At 37.0% G+C, this 24,774-nt stretch overlaps 1 protein-coding gene and 1 non-coding gene across 8 annotated transcripts in view; both read left to right on the top strand.

The window, feature by feature from the left end:
- PHC3 (polyhomeotic homolog 3) overlaps positions 1 to 24,774 on the top strand; it is an 86,070-nt gene that overhangs the window by 46,721 nt on the left and 14,575 nt on the right. For 4 of the 7 annotated variants that reach the window (XM_060149971.1, XM_060149974.1, XM_060149972.1 and 1 more), the window contains 5 exons: positions 3,479 to 3,729; positions 14,297 to 14,456; positions 20,005 to 20,119; positions 23,361 to 23,493; positions 23,585 to 23,816. In XM_060149971.1, the coding sequence (XP_060005954.1) occupies positions 3,479 to 3,729; positions 14,297 to 14,456; positions 20,005 to 20,119; positions 23,361 to 23,493; positions 23,585 to 23,816 (891 nt within the window). Of the gene's footprint in view, positions 1 to 3,478; positions 3,730 to 14,296; positions 14,457 to 20,004; positions 20,120 to 23,360; positions 23,494 to 23,584; positions 23,817 to 23,990; positions 24,119 to 24,774 lie in introns of those variants that run through there. The other 3 variants (XM_060149977.1, XM_060149976.1, XM_060149973.1) reach the window with 2 other exon arrangements.
- LOC132521454 (U6 spliceosomal RNA) lies at positions 22,601 to 22,707 on the top strand. The gene has a single exon (XR_009540901.1). It is a non-coding gene; the product is annotated as a U6 spliceosomal RNA (small nuclear RNA).

The raw sequence follows: 24,774 nt of genomic DNA, 5'->3' as shown, positions 1-24,774 counted from the left end.
TATCCCTTACTACCAATATGAATCTCTGGAAAGCATGGAGGGGGAAAACCAATTTTCCTCCAACTTTTTCCCCTTCCTGAAAAATAGAAAACATTTAGTCAATAAAATTATATAAAATATTTAAGACAAGTTCAATATTATTGCCTTTGCTTATTCAAAATAATACTTCAAAAGATAGATTTAAGAAAATCTAACTATAGTATTAAATCTTTGTAGTTTGTATACACTGAAAATGGATTTATGTTGCTGCAGATTTCTTGGAATTTTGATTTAAAGGCAGAAATATGTGTTTAATTGGATACTAACCTTGCATTGTGACTGTGATTTAATTACCTAATAAGCATTACTAATGATACTCAAGAAAATTTAAACATTTTTGATATATTGAAACTCAAGAATATCTTCACATTATTTCCTCAGGAATGTAGTCTGAGATCCTGGCAGGCATATCCATCCCTCTGGCTAAATTGTCTAAGTACAATGTAGATTTTTGAATCTTCCTTTAATTTACTTCATACTTAACTAGTTTCTGTAGTATATGAGGGGGGAAAAGCAAGCACAGGTTGCTCATCAAATCATGTAATAAACTAACCTGTAAAAATAGAGGGACTTGTTTCCACCCAGGATTCGGTCTTCATAAATCTATAAGAATTCTTAAAAAAGCATCCATAAAAAAGAGTAGGAAAAAAAAAAAAAAGAGTAGAAAAAGCTCATAGATCTTGCTCAGAAAATGAGACTGTGAATAGGCAGAGTAACCTGTGGCAAAGTCTTATCAGTTAACTTGGGGTTTCTCTCTCACAGTTGTCTTAAATCTAGAGAGTGTAGTAATTGTGTTTTTTTTGTTTTTTTAAAAACTAATTAATTAAATTTTGCCTGCGTTGGGTCTTCATTGCTGCTCGCGGGCTTTCTCTAGTTGTGGCAAGTGGGGGCTGCTCTTTGTTGAGGCGCGTGGGCTTCCCATTGCGGTGGCTTCTCTTGTTGCGGAGTACGGGCTCTAGGCACGTGGGCTTCAGTAGTTGTGGCACACGGGCTCAGTAGTTGTGGCTCACGGGCTCTAGAGTGCAGGCTCAGTAGTTGTGGCGCATGGGCTTAGTTGCTCAGCCACATGTGGGATCCTCCCAGATTGGGGATTGAACCCATGTCCCCTGCATTGGCAGGCGGATTCTTAACCGCTGCGCCACCAGGGAAGTCCCCAATAATTGTGTTTTTGTTCTGCTATAATATGTCAATGTTTCTTGTGTTTTTGATTTTAACAGCTGATTATAAACTGGCAAGTCATAGCTATTAATAACTTTTTTAAGAAGTCAGTAACTTACAACTTTGTTTTCAACAAAATTTAGATCTATTTGTATGTATGATCCAAAAATTAGTTAGAACATATACTAAGCAGTATTTTCTGAATAAGCCACAATATACTTAATGCAGCTTTATATTTCTAAAGTAACCAAATATTTATAAATCTATAAGGGATATTAAAATTTATCTTATTTTTCACTTCTCCATAGATTTATATTTTCCTTCCAACAGAAAAATTGCTTTTTAGTCCCAGTTCAGGATTATATCTTTTATCCTTTTCCTCTAGGAGTATATGTGAAAATTGGGTATGTGGGGTAGGATTTTTATGGAGTTCTTCAGTCTGGTAATGCATGTGTACAATTGTGTATTTGTTCCTGGAAATAAGCAAGCCAGTATTTCCTGCTGACTTTTTCTTTTCTTTTTTTTTCCTTTTTTTTTGGCGGGGGGACTGCATTGGGTCTTCGTTGCTGCATGGGCTTTCTCTAGTTGTGGCGAGCGGGGGCTACTCTTTGTGCTGTGCACAGGCTTTTTATTGCAGTGGCTTCTCTTGTTGCGGAGCATGGGCTCTAGGCGTGCAGGCTTCAGTAGTTGTGGCACGCAGCCTCAGTAGTTGTGGCGCACATGCTCTGCGGCTTGTGGGATCTTCCCGGACTAGGGATCGAACCCGTGTCCCTTGAATTGGCAGGCAGATTCTTAACCACTGAGCCACCAGGGAAGTCCTCTGCTGACTTTCTTTTGTAGTTCTTAATGAGGGATTGTGTGACTTTAAATAGCTTTTCCAGTACAGTTTATCCTGGTGGATTATTTGGTGGAACTAGGTTAAGTTATGGCTGTAATCTTGCTGTGATAAGCTACATAGTGTTATTAATTATGTCAGAGTTACTATGTCTGAACTGTTAGCTTTTCCATTTCTGACACTACACCGATTATCACTACACTATTTTGTTAGCTGAAATTTTTATTCGATAGGGATTTCTTTTCTTTCTTCTCTACCTAACTGAGCTATATTTTGAGCATTTTTGATAGTGATATCAATCCTTTTCATACTGATGGTGGAGAGGAGTTACTGTATCAATGAAAAAAGCATTGTCTCCGGAACCCAGAACCTGACTGCCTGGGTTAGTATCCCAGCTCCACTGCTTATTAGCTGTGTGCCTCTAGGCAAGTTGCTTTATCTTTCTGTGTTTTGGTTTCCACATCTATAAAATGGAGATAATAACAGTACCTACCCATAGGCTAGTTTTGAGGGCTAAATGTGTTATAACATGTAAGACATTTATACAGTACCTGGCACAAAAGTGCTCAGTAAGTAGTAATATTATCTTTACCACGTTCTTTTTTTGTTATTTTTCTCAGACATCTTGTACTCACTGGTATTCCTAGCTATCAGCTGGTTCCGCCTCTCCACTTTGGTACAGCTTAGTAAAGGTTTATTGCTACCGAATGGGGAGGTAAAGTCTCCATTGTAGGCTGTGGGTCTGTCTTATTGTGGTCCTCAGAGTTTGAAGGGGAGGAATCACAGTGATCCAGCCCAACATTTTGCAATTGCCTGGTATACAGTGTTCCCCCAAATTGACATGTACGGTGTCAATGAAGAGTTGTTAAAGATAACAACAACAAAGAACATTTGTGCATGGATGTGAATTAGCTTGAAATAAAGGTAATGCCCTGTATAATTCATTAAAATTTCTACTTATTCTGTGGATTTCATGATTCTTTTTTTCTTAAGCGTGTTTTCAAAGTACTTTTTTCCCCCCATATCATTTGGAATATATAAACAGAAACATAGGGAATTTAATATCTGTATAGCTTAAAATTTTAAATTTTTTTTAGTAATTATTCTTAAATTGACATTCTAAAACATTTTCATGTCTTATGGGACAGTTCTTTGTAACCAAAGTTGGAATGACAACTTTGAGCAAGTCACCCCCTTCCTCTGTAAGTGGGAATAGTAGTATGTATCTCATAAGGTTATTGTGGAGATTAAATGAGATAATAAATATAAAGGTCTTAGAATTTTTTTTAAAGCACCAGATATTAACTATTATTGCTTAGAATGTTTTTTTAGAGCACCAGATATTAGCTGTTATTGTTACTAATATTTATTCTTGAATTTTCTTTCATATTTGCCTGGGCAGAATGCTAAAGATTAAAAAAATGACTTTTTTTTTTTGTTCCACAGAGCAAGTAGAATTACCTGTTGTGGCATCAGTCAGTGCTTCAGTAATTAAATCTCCATCAGATCCTTCACATGTGTCTGTTCCTCCACCTCCACTCTTACTTCCAGCTGCTACCACAAGGAGTAATAGTACATCTGTGCCTAGCAGCATACCCAGTGTAGAAAACAAACCTCCACAGGCTATTGTTAAGCCACAGATCTTGACCCATGTTATTGAAGGCTTTGTAATTCAGGAGGGATTGGAGCCATTTCCTGTAAGTAGCAAGCAAATTTGTATTTTTACAATTATTCATGTAGCATTATCTTACAGTGTATAATCTGTTGTTATCCAATAAAAAGCTTGTAATTTTATCTCAAAAGTTGTTAATCTTTTATCTAGAATTTCTTTATATATATCCTTTATATATTTCCAGATATACTTCTAGAATTTTATGCTAGCTATTTAAATGTATAAACTAAGAAGAAAACTTTCAGGATATAAGGATATTAGTTTTATAATTTTTAGAGAAGGCAATTATATGTTTACTCCAATGAAATAAACTTTCTATTTTTTTTAAGGGGCTTGAAATGATACCTAAAGTTCATTAGTTTCTTTTTAATGGTGTTTCTTGTATAATATGATACTTTGTGAACTTTAACTTGAATACAGAAAATAATGACTTCCCAGTGATCTCATACTTCTGATGTTACCCAGTTGATGCTTTAAAATTAGCAAATACATCTTTTCATTATTCTTAAATCTCAGCCTTCAGTCAGATTTCAAAAATGCTTCAAAATGTTCACCTCAAAATTGAGGTGCTATATCTGTCACTAAGAGTATTGTGATTTGAGACTAGCTGTACGTTACAGCTATACTAGATACATTACATACTAATACCCAGAGATGAACATTTTCCCTTAGAAAATATACCAAGACAAGTGGCCAAAATCAAAGCCCAAATCAAAGACAAGAAAACAAAATTATGTATTTTGGAGGACTTTGAACTATCTGATTTTTCAGATTCACAGGTAGTGCATTGTGATTGCACTGTGATAGTTGACTGTCTAATCAGTTGCCTTTGCTTTCAGTTTACTGTGTGTATATTAAGCTTGGATCTAAGAATCTCTGATATATAGTGAGTGGAGGAACAGGTTTTTTTCTCCCTATTCCTCGGTGATTGGATCTGGCCCTGCCAAATATAGACTGTGTAACCTTTGTCAAGTCATTCAGCCTTTTTGAAATTCATTTGTTCATCCAGCAAATGGAGGTGATACTTTGCTCTTAGGGTTATTGTGAGGAATAAATGTGCATAAATTGCTGTGTAGTGCCTGGCACTTAATGGCCATAGCTATGATTATCAATTATTACTAGTGACAGTTACAACTTCTTTTTTCAGATTACAAAAGTAATATGTATTATTTTTTTAATGGAAAATTTGGAAAATGTAGAGAACAAATAATCCTCAGCAATACCACAGAGTATATTTTAATATATTTTTTCATATGATCAAGGTTATTATTATATATACAGTTCAGCTTCTTTCACTTAGTGTATCTTGAGCATTTATTTTCTAGTTTGATTAATAGTACTTAGGAAACATTTTGAAAGGTTACATAATATTTCACTTTCTGGTCAACTGTAATTTATATAATCCTTCCATTACAGTTGGCCTCCCATATCCACAGGTTTCACATCAGTCAGTCAACCCAATCATAGATCAAGAATTAAAAAAAAACAGTCTACAAAGTTCCAGAAAGCAAAACTTGAATTTGCCATGCACGGGCAACTATTTACTTTGCATTTACATTGTATTCAGTATTATAAGTAATCTAGAGATGATATAAAGTATATGGGATGGGACTTCCCTGGCGGTCCAGTGGTTAAGACTCTGTGCTCCCAATGCATTGTGTTCAATCCCTGGTCAGGGAACTAAGATCCTGTATGCCATGTGGTGTGGCCAAAAAAAAAAAAAAAAAAGTACATGGGAGAATGTTGCATAGGTTATATGCAAATAATACTCCATTTTACATAAGGGACTTGAGCATCTGCGGAATTTGTATCCTCTGGAGTCTTGGAACCAATCCCCTGCAAGTACTGAGGGACAACTATGTTGTTGGACATTCAGGTTTCCATTTTTTTTGCTGTTCAGATAGCCCTGAAAGGAATATCTTTGTATGTAAATTATCCACATTTGAAATCCACATTTTAAATAATTTCTTTAGCATAAATTCCTAAAAGTATAGGTATTGGATCACATTACATATGTATTCAACGTATGTATTCATAAGACTCCTGATATATATTGCCAAATTATTTTCTGGAAGATTATTTAAATTTATTCATATACCAGAAGTGTATACTCTTAGCAGCACTGAATATTACAGTTTTTTCAGCAATGAGTTTTCCATTTTTTCTTTTTTTGATTATAATAGGTTGCTGAACTAGGGAGTCAGGAGACTTGAGTTCCTGATTCTGCTTTTGTAAAGAAATCACCTGCATATTTTTGTTTGTTTGTTTTTTTTGGATAGGCATTCCTTGTTTTATTTTTTTAACACCTTTATTGGAGTATAATTGCTTTACAGTGGTGTGTTAGTTTCTGCTTTATAACAAAGTGAATCAGCTATACATATACATATATCCCCATATCTCCTCCCTCTTGCATCTCACTCCCACCCTCCCTATCCCACCCCTCTAGGTGGTCGCAAGGCACCGAGCTGATCTCCCTGTGCTACGTGGCTGCTTCCCACTAGCTATCTATTTTACGTTGGTAGTGTATATAAGTCCATGCCACTCTCTCACTTCGTCCCAACTTACCTTTCCCCCTCTCCGTGTCCTCAAGTGCATTCTCTACATCTGTGTCTTTATTCCTGTCCTGCCCCTAGGTTCTTCAGAACCTTTTTTTTTTGAGATTCCAAATATATGTGTTAGCATATGGTATTTTTCTCTTTCTGACTTACTTCACTCTGTATGACAGACTCTAGGTCCATCCACCTCTCTACAAATAACTCAGCTTCGTTTCTTTTTATGGCTGAGTAATATTCCATTGTATATATGTGGCACATCTTCTTTATCCATTCATCTGTCGATGGACACTGAGGTGCTTCCATATCCTGGCTATTGTAAAGAGTGCTGCAATGAACATTGTGGTACATGACTCTTTTTGAATTATGGTTTTCTCAGGGTATATGCCTAGTAGTGGGATTGCTGGGTCGTATGGTAGTTCTATTTTTAGTTTCTTAAGGATCCTCCATACTGTTCTCCATAGTGGCTGTATCAATTTACATTCCTACCAACAGTGCAAGAGGATTCCCTTTTCTCCACACCCTGTCCAGCATTTATTGTTTGTAGATTTTTTTTTTTTTCCGGTACGCGGGCCTCTCACTGTTGTGGCCTCTCCTGTTGCGGAGCACAGGCTCCGGACGCGCAGGCTCAGCGGCCATGGCCTACGGGCCTAGCTGCTCTGCGGCATGTGGGATCTTCCCGGACCAGGGCACAAACCCGTGTCCCCTGCATCGGCAGGAGGACTCTCAACCACTGCGCCACCCAGGGAAGCCCTGTTTGTAGATTTTTTGATGATGGCCATCCTAACTGGTGTGAGGTGATACCTCATTGTAGTTTTGATTTGCATTTCTCTAATGATTAATGATGTTGAGCATTCTTTCATGTGTTTGTTGGCAGTCGGTATATCTTTGGAGAAATGTCTATTTAGGTCTGCTGCCCATTTTTGGATTGGGTTGTTTGTTTTTTGGATATTGAGCTTCATGAGCTGCTTATAAATTTTGGAGATTAATCCTTTGTGAGTTGCTTCATTTGCATATATATTTCTCCCATTCTGAGGGTTGTCTTCCATCTTGATGTGGTTTCCTTTGCTGTGCAAAAGCTTTTAAGTTTCATTAGGTCCCGTTTGTTTATTTTTGTTTTTATTTCCATTTCTCAAGGAGGTGGGTGAAAAAGGAACTTTTGGTACTTTATGTCATAGAGTGTTCTGCCTATGTTTTCCTCTAAGAGTTTTATAGGGTCTGACCTTACATTTAGGTCTTTAATCTATTTTGAGTTTATTTTTGTGCATGGTGTTAGGGAGTGTTCTAATTTCTTTCTTTTACATGTAGCTGTCCAGTTTTCCCAGCACCACTTACTGAAGAGGCTGTCTTTTCTTCATTGTATATTCTTGCCTCCTTTATCAAAAATAAGGTGAACATATGTGTGTGGGTTTATCTCTGGGCTTTCTATCCTGTTCCATTGATCTATATTTCTGTTTTTGTGACACCACCATACTGTCTTGATTACTGTAGCTTTGTAGTGTAGTCTGAAGTCCAGGAGCCTGATTCCTCCAGCTCCGTTTTTGTTTCTCAAGATTGCTTTGGCTATTCGGGGTCTTTTGTGTTTCCATACAAATTGTGAAATTTTTTGTTCTAGTTCTGGGAAAAATGCCATTGGTAGTTTCATAGGGATTGCATTGAATCTGTAGATTGCTCTGGGTAGTATAGACATTTTCACAGTGTTGATTCTTCCCATCCAAGAACATGGTATATCTCTCCATCTATCTGTATCATCTTTAATTTCTTTCATCAATGTCTTATAGTTTTCTGCATACAGGTCTTTTGTCTCTTTAGGTAGGCTTATTCCTGGGTATTTTATTCTTTTTGTTGCAGTGGTAAATGCGAGTGTTTCCTTAATTTCTCTTTCACATTTTTCATCATTCGAGTTTGGGAATGCAAGAGATTTCTGTGCGTTAATTTTGTATCCTGCTACTTTACCAAATTCATTGATTAGCTCTGGTAGTTTCCTGGTAGCATCTTTTCGATTCTCTGTGTATAGTATCATGTCATCTGCAAACAGTGACAGCTTTACTTCTTTTCTGATTTGGATTCCTTTTATTTCTTTTTCTTCTCTGATTGCTTTGGCTAAAACTTCCAAAACTGTGTTGAATAATAGTGGTTAGAGTGGACAACCTTGTCTTGTTCCTGATCTTAGAGGAAATGGTTTCAGTTTTTCCCCATTGAGAGCAATGTTGGCTGTGGGTTTGTCATATATGGCCTTTATTATGTTGAGGTAAGTTCCCTCTGTGCCTACTTTCTGGATGGCTTTTATCATAAACAGGTGTTGAATTTTGTAGAAAGCTTTTTCTGTATCTATTGAGATGGTCATACGGTTTTTCTCCTTCAATTTGTTAATATGGTGTATCACATTGATTGATTTGTGTATATTGAAGAATCCTTGCATTCCTGGGATAAACCCCACTTGATCATGGTGTATGTTCCTTTTAATGTGCTGTTGGATTCTGTTTGCTAGTATTTTGTTGAGGATTTTTGCATCTATGTTCATCAGTGATATTGGCCTGTAGTTTTCTTTCTTTGTGACATCCTTGCCTGGTTTCGATATCAGGGTGATTGATGGTGGCCTCATAGAATGAGTTTGGGGGTGTTCCTCCCTCTGCTATATATTGGAAGAGTTTGAGAAGGATAGGTGTTAGCTCTTCCCTAAATGTTTGTTAGAATTCACCTGTGAAGCCATCTGGTCCTAGGCTTTTGTTTGTTGGAAGATTTTTAATCACAGTCTCAATTTCATTGCTTGTGATTGGTCTGTTTATATTTTCTATTTCTTCCTGGTTCAGTCTCGGAAGGTTGTGCTTTTTAAGAATTTGTCCATTTCTTGCATGTTGTCCATTTTCTTAGCATATAGTTGCTTGTAGTAATCTCTCATGATCCTTTGTATTTCTGCAGTATCAGTTGTTACTTCTTTTTCATTTCATTTCAATTATATTGATTTGAGTCTTCTCCCTTTTTTTCTTGATGAGTCTGGCTAATGGTTTATCACTTTCGTTTATCTTCTCAAGAACCAGCTTTAAGTTTTATTGACCTTTGCTGTTGTTTCCTTCATTTCTTTTTCATTTATTTCTGATCTGATCTTTATGATTTCTTTCCTTCTGCTAATTTTGGGGGTTTTTTTGTTCTTCTTTCTCTAATTGCTTTATGTGTACGGTTAGGTTGTTTATTTGAGATGTTTCCTGAGGTAGGATTGTATTGCTACTAACTTCCCTCTTAGAACTGCTTTTGCTGGATCCCATAAGTTTTGGGTTGTCGTGTTTTCATTGTCATTTGTTTCTAGGTATTTTTTGATTTCCTCTTTGATTTCTTCAGTGATCTCTTAACCAAGAGATTTAGTAGTGTATTTAGTAGTGTATGGTTTAGCCTCCATGTGTTTGTATTTTTTACAGATTTTTTCCTGTAATTGACATCTAGTCTCATACTGTTGTGGTCAGAAAAGATACTTGATACAATTTCAGTTTTCTTAAATTTACCACAGCTTGGTTTGTGTCCCAGGATATGGTCTATCCTGGAGAATGTTCCATGAGTACTTGAGAAGAAAATGTATTCTGTTGTTTTTGATGGAATGTCCTATAAATATCAATTAAGTCCATCTTGTTTAATGTATCATTTAAAGCTTGTGTATCCTTACATTCATTTTCATTTTGGATGATCTGTCCATTGGTGAAAGTGGGGTGTTAAAGTCCCCTACTATGATTGTGTTACTGTCGATTTCCCCTTTTATGGCTGTTAGCATTTGCCTTATGTATTGAGGTGCTCTTATGTTGGGTGCATAAATATTTACAATTGTTATATCTTCTTCTTGGATCGATCCCTTGATCATTATGTAGTGTCCTTCTTTGTCTCTTGTAGTAGTCTTTATTTTAACGTCTATTTTATCTGATACGAGAATTGCTACTCCAGCTTTCTTTTGATTTCCATTTGCATGGTATATCTTTTTCCATCCCCTTACTTTCAGTCTGTATGTGTCCCTAGGTCTGATGTGGCTCTTTTGTAGACAGCATATATATGGGTCTTGTTTTGGTATCCATTCAGCCAGTCTGTGTCTTTTGGTTGGAGCATTTAATCCATTTACATTTAAGGCAGTTATCGATATGTATGTTCCTATTACCGTTTTCTTAATTGTTTTGGGTTTGTTATTATAGGTCTTTTCCTTCTCTTGTGTTTCCTGCCTAGAGAAGTTCCTTTAGCATTTGTTTTAAAGCTGGTTTGGTGGTGCTGAATTCTCTTAGCTTTTGCTTCTCTGTACAGGTTTTAATTTCTCCTTTGAATCTGAATAAGGTCCTTGCTGGATAGAGTATTCTTGGTTGTAGGTTTTTCCCTTTCATCGCTTTAAATGTGTCCTGCCACTCCCTTCTGGCTGTCAGAGTTTCTGCTGAAAGATCAGCTGTTAACCTTATGGGGATTCCCTTGTATGTTATTTGTTGTTTTTCCCTTGCTGCTTTTAATATTTTTTCTTTATAATTAATTTTTGATTAATATGTGTCTTGGCATGTTTCTCCTTGGGTTTATCCTGTATGGGACTCTCTGCGCTTCCTGGACTTGATTGGCTATTTCCTTCCCCATAATAGGGAAGTTTTCAACTATAATCTCATCAAATATTTTCTCAGTCCCTTTCTTTTTCTCTTCTTCTTCTGGGACCCCCTATAATTCGAATGTTGGTGCATTTATTGTTGTCGTAGAGGTCTCTTAAGACTGTCCTCAATTCTTTTCATTCTTTTTTCTTTATTCTGCTCTGCAGTAGTTATTTCCACTGTTTTATCTTCCAGGTTACTTATCCGTTCTTCTGCCTCATTTATTCTGCCATTGATTTCCTTCTAGAGAATTTTTAATTTCATTTATGGTGTTGTTCATCATTGTTTCTTTGCTCTTTAGTTCTTGTAAGTCCTTGTTAAACGTTTCTTGTATTTTCTCCATTCTATTTCAAAGATTTTGGATCACCTTTACTATCATTACTCTGAATTCTCTTTCAGGTAGACTGCCTATTTCCTCTTCATCTTTTTGGTCTGGTGGGTTTTTTCCTTGCTCCTCCATCTGCTGTGTGTTTCTCTGTCTTCTCATTTTGCTTAACTTACTGTGTTTGGGGTCTCCTTTTCACAGACTACATGTTCATAGTTCCCATTGTTTTTGGTGTCTGCCCTCAGTGGCTAAGATTGGTTTAGTGGGTTGTGTAGGCTTCCTGATGGAGAGGACTGGTGCCTGTGTTCTCGTGGATGAGGCTGGATATTGTCTTTCTGTTGGGCAGCACTGCATCTGGTGATGTGTTTTGGGGTGTCTGTGACCTTATTATGATTTTAGGCAGCCTCTCTGCTAATGGGTGGGGCTGTATTCCTGTCTTGCTAGTTGTTTGGCATAGGGTGTCGAGCAGTGTAGCTTGCTGGTCATTGAGTTGAGCTGGGTCTTAGCGTTGAGATGGAGATCTCTGGGAGAACTTTCACTGTGTGATATTACGTGGAGCTGGGAGGTCTCTGGTGGACCAGTGTCCTGAACTCAGCTCTCCCACCTCAGAGGCACAGGCCTGACCCCCAGCCAGAGCACCAAGACCCTGTCAGCCGCATGGCTCAGGAGAAAATGGAGAAAGAAAGAAAGAGAAAGAAAGAAAGGGAGGGAGGGAGGAAAAAATAAAATAAAATAAAGGTATTAAAATAAAAATCTTTAAAAAATTATTAAAAATAAAAAACTAAAAAGTAATAGAAAGAAAGAAAAAAGAGAGCAACAAAACCAAAAAACAAATCCACCAATGGTAACAAGCACTAAAAACTATACTAAAGAAAAAAGAAAGAAAGAATGGACAGACAGAACCCTAGGACACATGTTAAAAGCAAAGCTATACAGACAAAATCACACAAAGAAGCATACACATACACACTCACAAAAAGAGAAAAAGGGAAAAAAAATATGTATTTAAAAAAAAAGTAAGCGAGCAGCCAAATCAATAAACAAATCTACCAATGATAATAAACTCTAAATAGTAAACTAAGGTAAACATAAAATCAGAAACAAATTAGATGCAGAAAGCAAACCCCAAGTCTACAGCTGCTCCCAAAGTCCGCCACCTCAATTTTGGAATGATTCGTTGTCTATTCAGGTATTCCACAGATGCAGGGTACATCAAGTTGATTGTGGAGCTTTAATCTGCTGCTTCTGAGGCTGCTGGGAGAAATTTCCCTTTCTCTTCTTTGTTCGCACAGCTCCCGGGGCTCAGCTTTGGATTTGGCCCCACCTCTGCGTGTAGGTCGCCAGAGGGCGTCTGTTCCCGCTCAGACAGGACGGGGTTAAAGGAGCAGCTGATTAGGGGGCTCTGGCTCACTCAGGCCGGGGGGGAGGAGGGGCACGGAGTGCGGGCGAGCCTGTGGCGGCAGAGGCCAGCGTGACGTTGCACCAGCTTGAGGCGTGCCGTGTGTTCTCCCTGGGAAGTTGTCCCTGGATCACAGGACCCTGGCAGTGGCGGGCTGCACAGGCTGCCAGGAGGGGAGGTGTGGATAGTGACCTGTGCTCGCACACAGGCTTCTTGGTGGCGGCAGCAACAGCCTTAGCGTCTCATGCCCGACTGTGGGGTCCATCCTTATAGCTGCAGCTCGCGCCAGCCTCCGGAGCTTGTTTAGGTGGTGCTCTGAATCCCCTCTCTTCGTGCACCCTGAAACAATGGTCTCTTGCCTCTTAGGCACGTTTAGAGTTTTTCCCGGACTCCCTCCTGGCTAGCTGTGGTGCACTAACTCCCTTCAGGCTGTGTTCACTCAGCCAACCCCAGTCCTCTCCCTGGGATCTGGCCTCGGAAGCCAGTGCCTCGGCTCCCAGCCCCTACCTGCCCCGGTGGGTGAGCAGACAAGCCTCTCGGGCTGGTGAGTGCTGGTCGGCACTGATCCTCTGTGCGGAAATCTCTCCGCTTTGCCCTTTGCCCCTAATTCTGTGTTAGTGTGTGGAAACTTTTCCTCCTTCACAGCTCCCATCTGGAGGTGCAGTTCCCGTCCCTATTCTTTTGTCTCTGTTTATTCTTTTTTTTTTTTTTTGCCCTACCCAGGTATGTGGGGAGTTTCTTGCCTTTTGGGAGGTCTGAGGTCTTCTGCCAGTGTTCAGTAGGTGTTCTGTAGGAGTTGTTCCACGTGTAGATGTATTTCTGGTGTATCTGTGGGGAGGAAGGTGATCTGTGCGTCTTACTCTTCCGCCATCTTGAAGGTCTCCTCCTCCACCTGCATACTTTTAACATTAGTTCCCTTTATTTTTTTTTAATGTATGTATGTATGTATGTATGTATTTTTGGCTGCATTGGATGTTCATTGCTGCGCGCGGGCTTTCTCTGGTTGCGGCGAGCAGGGGCTACTCTTCTTTGTGGTGCGTGGGCTTCTCATTGAGGTGGCTTCTCTTGTTGCAGAGCCCAGGCTCTCGGCGCACAGGCTTCAGTAGTTGTGGCACATGGGCTCAGTAGTTGTGGCTTGCAAGCTCTAGAGCACAGGCTCTGTAATTGTGGTACGTGGGCTTAGTTGCTCTGTGGCATGTGGGATCTTCCTGGACCAGGGCTTGAACCCATGTCCCCTGCATTGGCAGGCGGATTCTTAACCACTGTGCCACCAGGGGAGTCGAGTTCCCTTATCTTTAAAATGCATATGATAATGATCTATCCTGAGGAGATAATCCTACAAATAAAAAGCTTTGTGCATGAAAAATAAATCTTAAAAGTTATTGCAGGAAAAAAATATATTAAAGGTACTGGCTCATCAAAATTTATTACTGATTTTTTAAAAAACTTTTTAGCCTACCTGCCTAAACTAGGACCCTTGGTTCCATTTGACTGAGACTTTGAAGCGTCCATACTGCTCATGGACTGCAGTATAAAGCATTTATGTTCAGGTTGCCTAACCTTTTCTCAAGGAATAAAGCCCTTAATGAATGGATCTGATCAGTCGTACAAGTAAATTATCACAGATACCATTCGTTTCAAGAGATTTTTAAACTAAGTTGTTTTTGAAAATCTTTTAAAAGATTATTTTATTTTGTTCTGTCTGTCTTTTAAAGGTGAGTCGTTCATCTCTGCTGATTGAACAGCCTGTGAAAAAAAGGCCTATTTTGGATAATCAGGTGATAAATTCCGTGTGTGTTCAGCCAGAGCTACAGAATAATGCAAAGCATGCAGATAATTCATCTGACACGGAGATGGAAGACATGATTGCTGAAGGTTTGTGGATTTTTCTTTAAGATGCCCTTTAACTTTGACTTTGATTGTTTGAAATAAGACATGGATATTTATTCCACACAGATTTTCACTTGGAAGTATTTACTTTTTTTCTCATATAATGTATTATTTGACTAAAATAGTGGGAAAGCTAATCAGACTCTTAATGGTCATATAATTAAAATAGCAAGATTGGTGTTAATTTGTATACTATCAGTTGGACATTTGAAGGAGTGTGGTTGGGAAAAGCTCCATTATATATGAAACTAATTCAGAATTTTAGGATCAAAACAACCAATTCTCTTTCTTAAGCAGACTTAAGTAAATGACTGTTTTACTGAGTTTGCTTAAAAATTTAGAGCTTCTGGGTTGTTTGGTTTTAGACTTTATGTATTCAGATGTTTGATATCAGGTGGCTATTACAGTTGTGTTAAGGACATAGTCTTCAATCAAAAGGCGATTAAGTTTGTTCATAGAGGAAAATATCACTAAATCTTCTCAGTGTCAAAGAATTTTTTTTATAGACCTTATTCTAATAGTGAATATTCCATAAAAGTCAAGTGGTAATGCAAAGTGACTTCAAGAAAACAAACACAAATAAATGCAAAAATGATATATTTTACTTTTTATTGATTCTGATCATGGCTCTGCAGTTGATACCATTCATTTTAATTAAATAGCATTTAATATAGTCAGAGCTCTGTAATAGTGAATTAATTAATATCTGTGTCTAAGTAATTATCCTCAATATATTAATATATTTCATCTAAAATTAATTTATTCATTTTGTAAATATTTATTTAGCATATATTATGTGCCTGTACTTTGCTAAAATTAAGTAAAAGAGCATGCTGGTAAGCAAAATAGATACTGACTTGGCTCACAGTTTTCCTAATTCTTAAGAGGAAGGCACCTCTGTCATTGTGGTAATTTATGAACTGTTGCAAAGTATTTATCACTGTTTTACTTCTTATTTGAATAGCGAAGAGTATGATAGTAGTATAAAATTTTTTTACTGCTAACTTACGTTGAGTTCAATTTGATTTTTTTTTCATTTAAAAGAATGTTAAACATGAAAATTTTCAAACATACATACAATTAGAGAGAACTGTATAATGAATCCCAACTCACCCAGATGCAACATTACCCAATTTTAAACATTATTTTGCCACACCAGCTTCATCCATCCCTTTTGGTTTTTTCTCCCTATGTTCCCCCCTTATCTCTTTCTCTGTTGCTTTTTCTCTTTCCCTTTTCTCCCTTTATTCCTCTGTTTAAAAAAAGATCATGGTTCTTATTGTATTTTGCTAGTACATGCTTCAGTGTGCATCTATAAAAAGTGTACATTTTAATGCTGTGTCACACAAAACAACATTAATAACTGTTTGGTGTCATCTAGTACCTGGTCCATATTCAGATTTCCTCAGTTGTATAATTGCTTAAATTGTATAAATGTTCTTTTATAGTTATTTTGTTCAAGATCCAAACAATGTCTACATTTTGCCCTTTGTTGTTATGAATTTAATTTCATTTAATTCCTAAATACTTGCTTTTAGTTATGCATACTATTTATTTGAGAAAATTTTTCATTTGAGATAAAGAGTAGTAAAGATGAATGTGCAGGGTTTTTTTTTTTTTCTTGTCTATAGAATAAGTGTATAAACAAAAGTTTTCTAGGCTAATAAGCATATGTAATGTGCTCTCTTGTGTGCACATACTGGAGAAAAATGGAAAACTGCTTAGGAAGCTTCATAGCATATTTTGTGATGCTCATGGTTTATAATACAATTAAAACATATGCTGGACTATGCTGGAACCTAGAGGAGCTTTTGATCTAGTAGGAAGTAGCAATCTCCACAACAGAAAGATAACTAAGGAGCAACATATGGTAGGTATTAAATGAATTATTATAGACAGTAAGAACTTGGCACCTTAAAACTGGGTGAGATTATTGCCAGTTTGGTGAGTTTTCTGTAGAGATGGGATTTGACCTGGGTCTTGGCTGGTAAAGCATAGATTTAAGATAACAGGAATAACCTTTCAGGTTAGCATACCATGAATAAATGCACAAAAGATGTGCAAGTGCTAGGTAACTTCAGGAGGGGGCAGTGAAGAGTAGACAGTTGGGTTAGAGAAGTAGTGGGTAGTAAGGCAGTCAGATTCTAGCATACTTTGATATTCGACTATGGAGTTAGGAGTTATCTTGCTGTCAAGAGGATGGTTACTGAAGATTTTTTAGGCGGATGACACAAAAAAGAGTGTTTTTGGAAACTCTGCTGGTCACAGGTAGGAGCAGTGTAGAGGTTTGGCATGTAATTGATACCTGTAGTCATGGTGGGAAGAGGAAGACAAGGCAAAGGGTAGTTTTAAAGGACAAGATACCAGAGTAAGGAAAAGGGAGATTTAAAGATGATTAATCTATGCAATGAATAATAAATAAGCCGTAGAGATCTAATGCATGGTATAATGAGTATAGACAACAATATTATACTATAATCATCAACCTTGCTAAGAGACTTAAACTTAATTATCCCAGTGACTAAAATGATAGGATAAAAATGTAATGTGATAGAAGTGCTCAATATTGCTACAAAGGCAGTCATATTATAATATATAAATGTATCAAGTTAATGTATTTTACACCTTAAATTTACACAGTTTTATGTTAACTATATTCAGTTAAAGAAAGATTAATCTATTTCATAGTAGAGATATATTTACTGAAAATGTGTCAAATTTTAAAATACTTCATGATTTCCCAAGGTAATTTTATAAAGTGTTTCTGTTACTGTATACTTCGGTGTTTATGGGAAGTATTACAGGGTGAAATGGTGAGGTCACTTATTTAGTGGCTTTGGTTGTAGTAGTATATACAGTTTAATTCAGTATGAAAAACAATGTAAGGATTATTCTTTTTTTAAAGGATAAACTGTGTCTCTATTTGGACTGGTTCTATAACCAGAATCTCCAACCAAAATGTGATTTACCAAAATACCTTATGTCTTCCCTGGTAAATCATTACACTGATCATGGTTTCTATCTCATTGCCTCTCTTTGCTGCTGATCATCACATGATCTCAAGTCTTCAGGAAAATTGAAAAGTAACTCCTCCTTGCACAGAAAAATTGGGGATCTCTGTTAGTTAGGATATGTGTTTGGCCACTCCATTAGAGACCCAGAATAATACCTGATGAAATAAAGTTTAATATTCTCTGACATAGTCTAAAGGTAAGCAGTGCAGGGCTCCATTGTGTTGGGCAGCTAAGCTGTCAGTGGCTCTGCCATCCCTAGAACGTTGCTCACATTTCCAAGATAGCTAATCTTCATGATCACATTCTAATTGTAAGATGGGAGAAAGGGCACTGCCTGGAGTTTGGTCAGAAACTGGCCACACATGGGGCAGAAACTGTACTTTTTATTCTCAGTGGCCATATGCCTAGCTAAATACTAGGATTTTGTTACTGTGGGAGAACAGTGAAGACTGGATAGTGGGGAAGTGCCAGCTGTCTCTGCCGTAGAATCCCATCTTTATTAGCTAAAGCAATAGTTTTTTAAACTTACTTGGCTCTGTAATTTTTTATTTACAAATGTGAAAAAGTAGCCTTGGTAACATTACCAGATTTGTTGAAGTTTTGACCAGATATTAGAACTGGACTTTTTTGAATCTGTTAATATTCCTCTCTTCTTTATGAGAAGTAAAACTGATGTTCTATTTTTGTCAGGTTGTTAACCCTTAGACTATACCTGTTTGGGATCTCCCCTCTCTCACCAGCAAAAACATTTCCTTCTCCTTCATAAGGTATTCTAACCTGTTAATCAAGTGTTGCATATTATTATGTTAATTAATACAAACTTTTGAAATAAAGCTTTCAGTATAAGTCAAAACGGAACTAGTTGACAGATGGGCTCTTTGGGGCTGGATTGGTGGCAGTGGTGGTCGAATGAGAGGTTCTGTCTCCGGTACAGGCTTATCAAGGTCAGATCTGGTTACAAGCATGACAGCGTAAAAGCAATACTCCTGGAAGTATGACACTAGGTCCCAGGGATGTGGTGAGGGGCACAACTGTGTGAAAGCCATCTCTAGGTCATTGGAAGGAGCAGTTTTTACTTTACTTGCTTTGAGACTCTTTTGTTCCTCATTGCTACTAAATAGATGAGTTTTGTTTATGAAGACAGTCTTGAGAATTTCCTTGAGATGATCACTTGCTAGTTTATGATTTGATTGGTCATGACAGTGTATTTGGATGTCCCTTGGAACTTCAAATATTTCACAGTGTGTTTTTTAGTTCTTGCTGCCTTCACTTAATTTAGCACTTTGCTTCTCCAGTAACACTGGGATAATGTGATGCTTGAATGTACTGAGTACATGTCATCCATGTCTACATTTCAGAGCCCCTTTCTTCATCTTAACAAGTCTTGCTTAAATGAATAACATAGAAAAGCACATATGGAGCTCATAGCTAAAAGCTTTAGTTAGTGGAGTTCTTTTTTTGTATATTTTATGTGACTCGGCATAGGAATCATGATGATGCATGAAAATGGCAAAATATGGTGGATTTAAGAATTTAACAGTTTTCATTGAAGTATTTCTTAAGCACTTATTACAGGTCTTAGTACTCTTAGTTCTTATGTGGAAAATAGGAAATGGAACTGTCACTTTTTTATGCCTGCTACCTATTGGGCATTCATGTAATCTTCACTGCAATTCTTCGGGAAGGGTATTTTAAACTCCAATTTACAGATGAGAAAACTGTGGGTCCTGAAGATTAAGTTGCTTACTTACAGGTGACTGCTGCTGCTGAATACTTGAGGATTTAGGTGGGAGGTTTCTTTGGGTCCTGTGGTATGACTTGAAAGTTATGGATATAGAGGTGGAGGGAAGGACATTCTCATTTAACAGAGAAGCACCCTGACAAAAAGGAGCAGAGGTTAGAAGTTACAAAACCAATGGTGATTTTGAAGGTAAATGTAAATTACTTTGTTCTAATATGATAAAACTAAAAGGGACTGTTTTATAATTACATAAATACATCTTTATATATTCTGTTGTACATTGCAGATCTTTGAGAGTGTTAACTGTTTTAAATGCTCCTCTGAAATCAGACATCAAAATTTTACCTTCTTTTTGGATTCATCCTCATTTTTTCCAGTTAGAAGTGTGTTCTTTGCTATATATATTGTACATAGCACAATGTATCAAAATTCATATACTACCTGATGCTTTTTGAAAGGTAGTGACGTTGTTTTATTTTGCACATTTTAGGTAGGTTGGATTCTTAGCAAAATGAACCTTTAAAAATGTATTGCTTATTTATATAGAGAAAACTCCATAAAATATTTTTATGCAGGAGCAAGAGGGAATTGGTGGAAGTGGTTGTTTTGGGGGGCTTTGCCTTGCCAAAGTGGCTATGGATTGAAAAGTTAAAAGACCATTCCTTTTAAGTTTCCTGGAGGGCCTGAACTCTAGCAGCATCCAACCAATGTAGAAGCTGAAAGAAAATTTGCCACGATTAAAGTTTTGGAAGTTTTTTCTTTGTTTTCTTCTTTTTAGAGGCATTAGAAGAAATGGACAGTGAGTTGCTCAAGTGTGAATTCTGTGGAAAGATGGGGTATGCTAATGAATTTCTGCGGTCAAAACGATTCTGCACTATGTCGTGTGCCAAAAGGTATTTCTGTTCTCTTGAATTTCCTAGAGCACAAGCCAACAACTGCTGTAACAAAACCAAAAAACTTGTAGAGTTTACCATTAGTCAAAACTAGATATTATAGAGGAATGATATCAAATAGGCATTATTTGGAGCTACTTTGCTATTTAGTTGTTAACTTTTGCTCCGTGAAAACTGCATATTCATAACACATACAGCATAATCTAATATTGAAGTGGCAATCTTCTGGTGGTAAGAATATGCTTAGGAGAACCCCTCCTGTGAATAGACTACTAGTCCTTAAGGTGTCAAAACAATATGTGTTTTATCAATATTGAAATACCTGGATTTACTTTGTTATATTTTTAAATGTTTCATTTCTTTTAACCATATCCTGTTTATTTTAGGTTTCTAAGTGGGACAGCTATAGCATAAGTTCTCCACATTGTTATATTATCTGACAACAAAATGGCCTGTCTTCTAAACCTGCATTTTCAATAGTAATGTTATAGGTGAATAGTATTACTATCAAAATTTTTAGTACCTTCATTGATCTAGTCGCAAGTTTAGTTTACATTAAAGAACACCCCTCTAATTCTGATTATAAATCCTAATTATAGGTATTTCCCACCAAAGGTGAAGTGTATGCACAGATTGATTATTTTGAAATTTGTTTTCTATTCCAAAAGTTATTATTCTCTCAAAGAATTTAAGAACTTAAAGATTCATCCAGGGAATTTCTTGCTTGAATACATTATTTAGTATGGTGCCCCAAAAATATACTTAGTAAAACTTAAGTTAAATAACTAGTAGAAGTATTTTCCTCTAAAAATGAGTTACTGGTTTTTCAATTGTCAGTCTGTTACTCAGATATTCTTTCATGTTATTGATAGTCCTAATCAAATTATGTAACTCCTATTTTAACTTAGGAGTTTTTCCAGTTTGCATGTACTACAAGAAAGAATAGTGGCTCTCTGATTCTAAGGGATTAAAAACTGAGGGAGAAGGATTGCCTTTCAGAATATCTTAAACTTCTTGACTATTTAGAAATATTTCAGGACATTTAACACACTACGATCACTCTTCTCCCAGAGGTGATTGCTCAGTTGTCCTGTTATTATACCTTTAGGCGAAGCTCTTTAGAGGTTTAGGGGTCCTGAAAATGCAGACGAGAGAAGAGCAAGGAGGAGAGGATAAATTAGGTCTCACCTGAGAACTGCAGTTTACATGTCTGCCTAGCTATCTGTCTAAGATATCTAAATATTTAGGGACTAAATAGCAAGTGTAAAGTTAGTCTCTCTTCTCTGTTCTGTAGTCAGCTAGGAAAGAAGTTTTGTCAGTTGATGTGAATGGAAATCAGAAACCTTTAGAGCTGAGTCCACGGATAGGCATAATGAACACAGGAGGAGCTTGTTGAATTGTTTTAGAGTAAAATGAAGTGACCATCAGGACACTTTTCTTTTTTATATTTTTAGTGGAAAAATAGCCTATTCACTCTCATAGTAGTCCTTCTACCTCCTGATATTTTCATAAAACATAGGTGAGGAAATTCTTGTCATTTCCCTGAAAAATCATCTTAGAGCAAAAGAGTTTTGAAAATAAGAAATTACAATGGCAGTTTTATGTGTAAAAAAAGAGGAACTGTGTATATTTTTCTTAGCCTTTGTGTAGCTTTTCAGAAATTTGTATCTTAGATCATCTCTTTTCACTCTTCTTTCTAGGGAAGGGGTTGGCAAACTATGCCCAGGCTGAGTCCTTTTTGGAGCCTATTTTTATATGGTTCCTGAACTAAGGATAGTATTTAAATTTTTAGGTGGTTGAAAAAGAATCAAAAGAATAACGTTTTGTGACACCTGAAAATTACATAAAATTTAAATGTTATTAAATAAAGTTTTATTGGAACACATCCATGCTCATTCATTTTTTTTTTAATATATTTATTTATTTATTTTTGGCTGCGTTGGGTCTTTGTTGCTGCTCACAGGCTTCCTCTAGTTGCGAGAGCGGGGGCTGCTTTTCATTGCGGTGCGTGGGCTTCTCATTGCGGTGGCTTCTCTTTGTTGCAGAGCACAGACTCTAGGCGTGCAGGTTTCAGTAGTTGTGGCGTGCAGGCTCAGTAATTGTGGCTCGTGGGCTCTAGAGCGCAGGCTCAGCAGTTGTGGCGCATGGGCCTAGTTGCTCCATGGCATGTGGGATCTTCCCAGACCAGGGCTTGAACCCGTGTCCCCTGCATTGGCAGGCGGATTCTCAACCACTGTGCCACCAGGGAAGTCCCCATGCTCATTCATTATTGTCTTTGGCTGCTTTCATGTTACAGTTGCAGAGTTGAGTAGTTGTGCCAGAAACTTGTGTGGCTTACAAAGCCTAAAATATTTAATATCTGGCCCTTTATAGAAGAAGTTTGCCAGCACCTGTTCTAGGGTGTTGGAACTAAGTAAATGGCATAGGACTCTTATAAGCTGTCATCATGCTTTACAAAGGTCTACATTAAAAAATTTTAGAGTGCTCACTTCGACAGCACATATTCTAAAATTGGAATGCTACAAAGAAGATTAGCATGGCCCCTGCACAAAGATGATAGGCAAATACATAAAGTGTTCCATATATTAAATATATATATGTTAAAAATGTATATTTAAAAATATTAGACAGTAATCTTTCAGCCAATTTTAAAGAATTATATATATTTGAATTTCCTGAATTCCTGAGACCCATGAATTCCTTGTGGAACTTTGAAATCTCAACTTTACCTTTTCATTCCTTGATTTTAGTTATATTTGAAAAATATTTTACTAGCCATTTGAGATTTCCCCCTCTCTACTATATTAACCTCTTTTTATTAATCTCTTCAGAAATGATTACCTGGAAAAATAACAATTTGAATGTTTAAATAATTAATTCATAATTTATTTTCTCCTGGAATCTTGAATTATTTTGCAGCTAGAAAAATGAGTTATCCTCTGTATTTTGCAGAGAGTTTCTATCACGCTGTTATTAGGAGAAAATATCAATACCTTGTTATAGGTGTCCAGTATTATATTGAAAGCTATATTATGATGTAAAACGAGGCCACTTTTTTTTTTTTTTTACTGTTAGCATAAGTAAATCTATTGAACACTATGGTTTACTTTCTGAGGTATTACAGACCATAATGAAATAAATGGCACTTACTGATTCACAACTGCACTTTAAGGTCATAATTAGTTACTAAATGGAGTGTCCCATACATCATTTAATTTTTTTTCTTACTTGAATTTCTTAGGTACAATGTTAGCTGTTCTAAAAAATTTGCACTTAGTCGTTGGAATCGTAAGCCTGATAATCAAAGTCTTGGGCATCGTGGCCGTCGTCCAAGTGGCCCTGATGGGGCAGCAAGAGAACATATCCTTAGGCAGGTCTGTAGAAACTTTGATTCAATGTACAATACCCTTTTCAGAAATACAAGGAAAGTGCAATGCTGTATTTTACCTGTACTACATTTTCCAGCTTCCAATTACTTATCCATCTGCAGAAGAAGACTTGGCTTCTCATGAAGATTCTGTGCCATCTGCTATGACAACACGCCTGCGCAGGCAGAGTGAGCGGGAAAGAGAGCGTGAGCTTCGGGATGTGAGAATGAGGAAAATGCCTGAGAACAGTGACTTGCTACCAGTTGCACAAACGGAGCCATCTGTATGGACAGTTGATGACGTCTGGGCCTTCATCCATTCTTTGCCTGGTATGTGATTCACCACTTTGGCCTTCATATTTGTCTTGTGCACACACAGAGGAATGACATTAGATCCATCCACACCTATTGCACAGAAGGGTTAGAGAAGTTCTATGTATATGTACTCATTAAATGGCATTTGGTATTGAAATGTGATCTGTCTCCTCTTGCTTATTCCCTCAGCACAACTGGGTATTTTCTCATACCCCCCAAGTCGATAAAAACTGACTAGTCCTGCTTCTGCTGTGACACCTCAGCCGGTGAAGAGATTAAAGGTGCTCTCTTCTCTTCAGTCTGATTTCTCTCGAGAGGTCAGTAGAGAGATTGAGTCAGACACTTCTTCCCTTCTGCTCTTCCAGTTTTCTATTCTATTTCCTCCTTATTTCCTAATTTAACCTTTTTTAAATGAAGTAAGAGAGACTATAATTTTTTTTTTTTACTTTTTTGAAAGCTAATCAGCACCTTTTATAATATAAAAGTTTGGCTTCTTTAAAAAAAGAAAAACAAGCTGTTTCTTTTAAAGGAGGCTGCATTCTTTGATTCTTTGCAGTAAATAGACATCAAGAATACTTCTGAAATTAAGTAGACAACTGAAATTCAGTTACGATATTCCATTCCAGTAGGGTTACTTTCTTATTTATGTTTTCTGCTCTCTCATTTGGTACTCTTTCCATCAGCTTAAGTCATTATGTTCTTTATCTGTTTTCTTTACTACAACAATAATCTTTTATTTCCACTTTCTCTAAGGGGCTGGCTACTAAAGACAGCTGCACCTTTGCTTATCATGAGACTCACACTGCTATATATGTTAAGACAATATATTTTAAATCAGCAAACCTTTATCATTCACTTTGACCTTATGAATATAGAAAATAAGGTTTTAAAAATATTTGTTCCATTTTGGTTTTTCAGTGAATCTATCATATCTCTTGACACAAGCTTTCCAGAAAAATACATCCCCTTTGAA

The sequence above is a fragment of the Lagenorhynchus albirostris genome, chromosome 5 (assembly GCF_949774975.1).
Source record: "Lagenorhynchus albirostris chromosome 5, mLagAlb1.1, whole genome shotgun sequence".
NCBI classification, from domain to species: Eukaryota; Metazoa; Chordata; class Mammalia; order Artiodactyla; family Delphinidae; genus Lagenorhynchus; species Lagenorhynchus albirostris.
The sequence above is the reverse complement of the archived record's forward strand: the minus strand, read 5'-3'. Positions and strand labels throughout refer to the sequence as shown.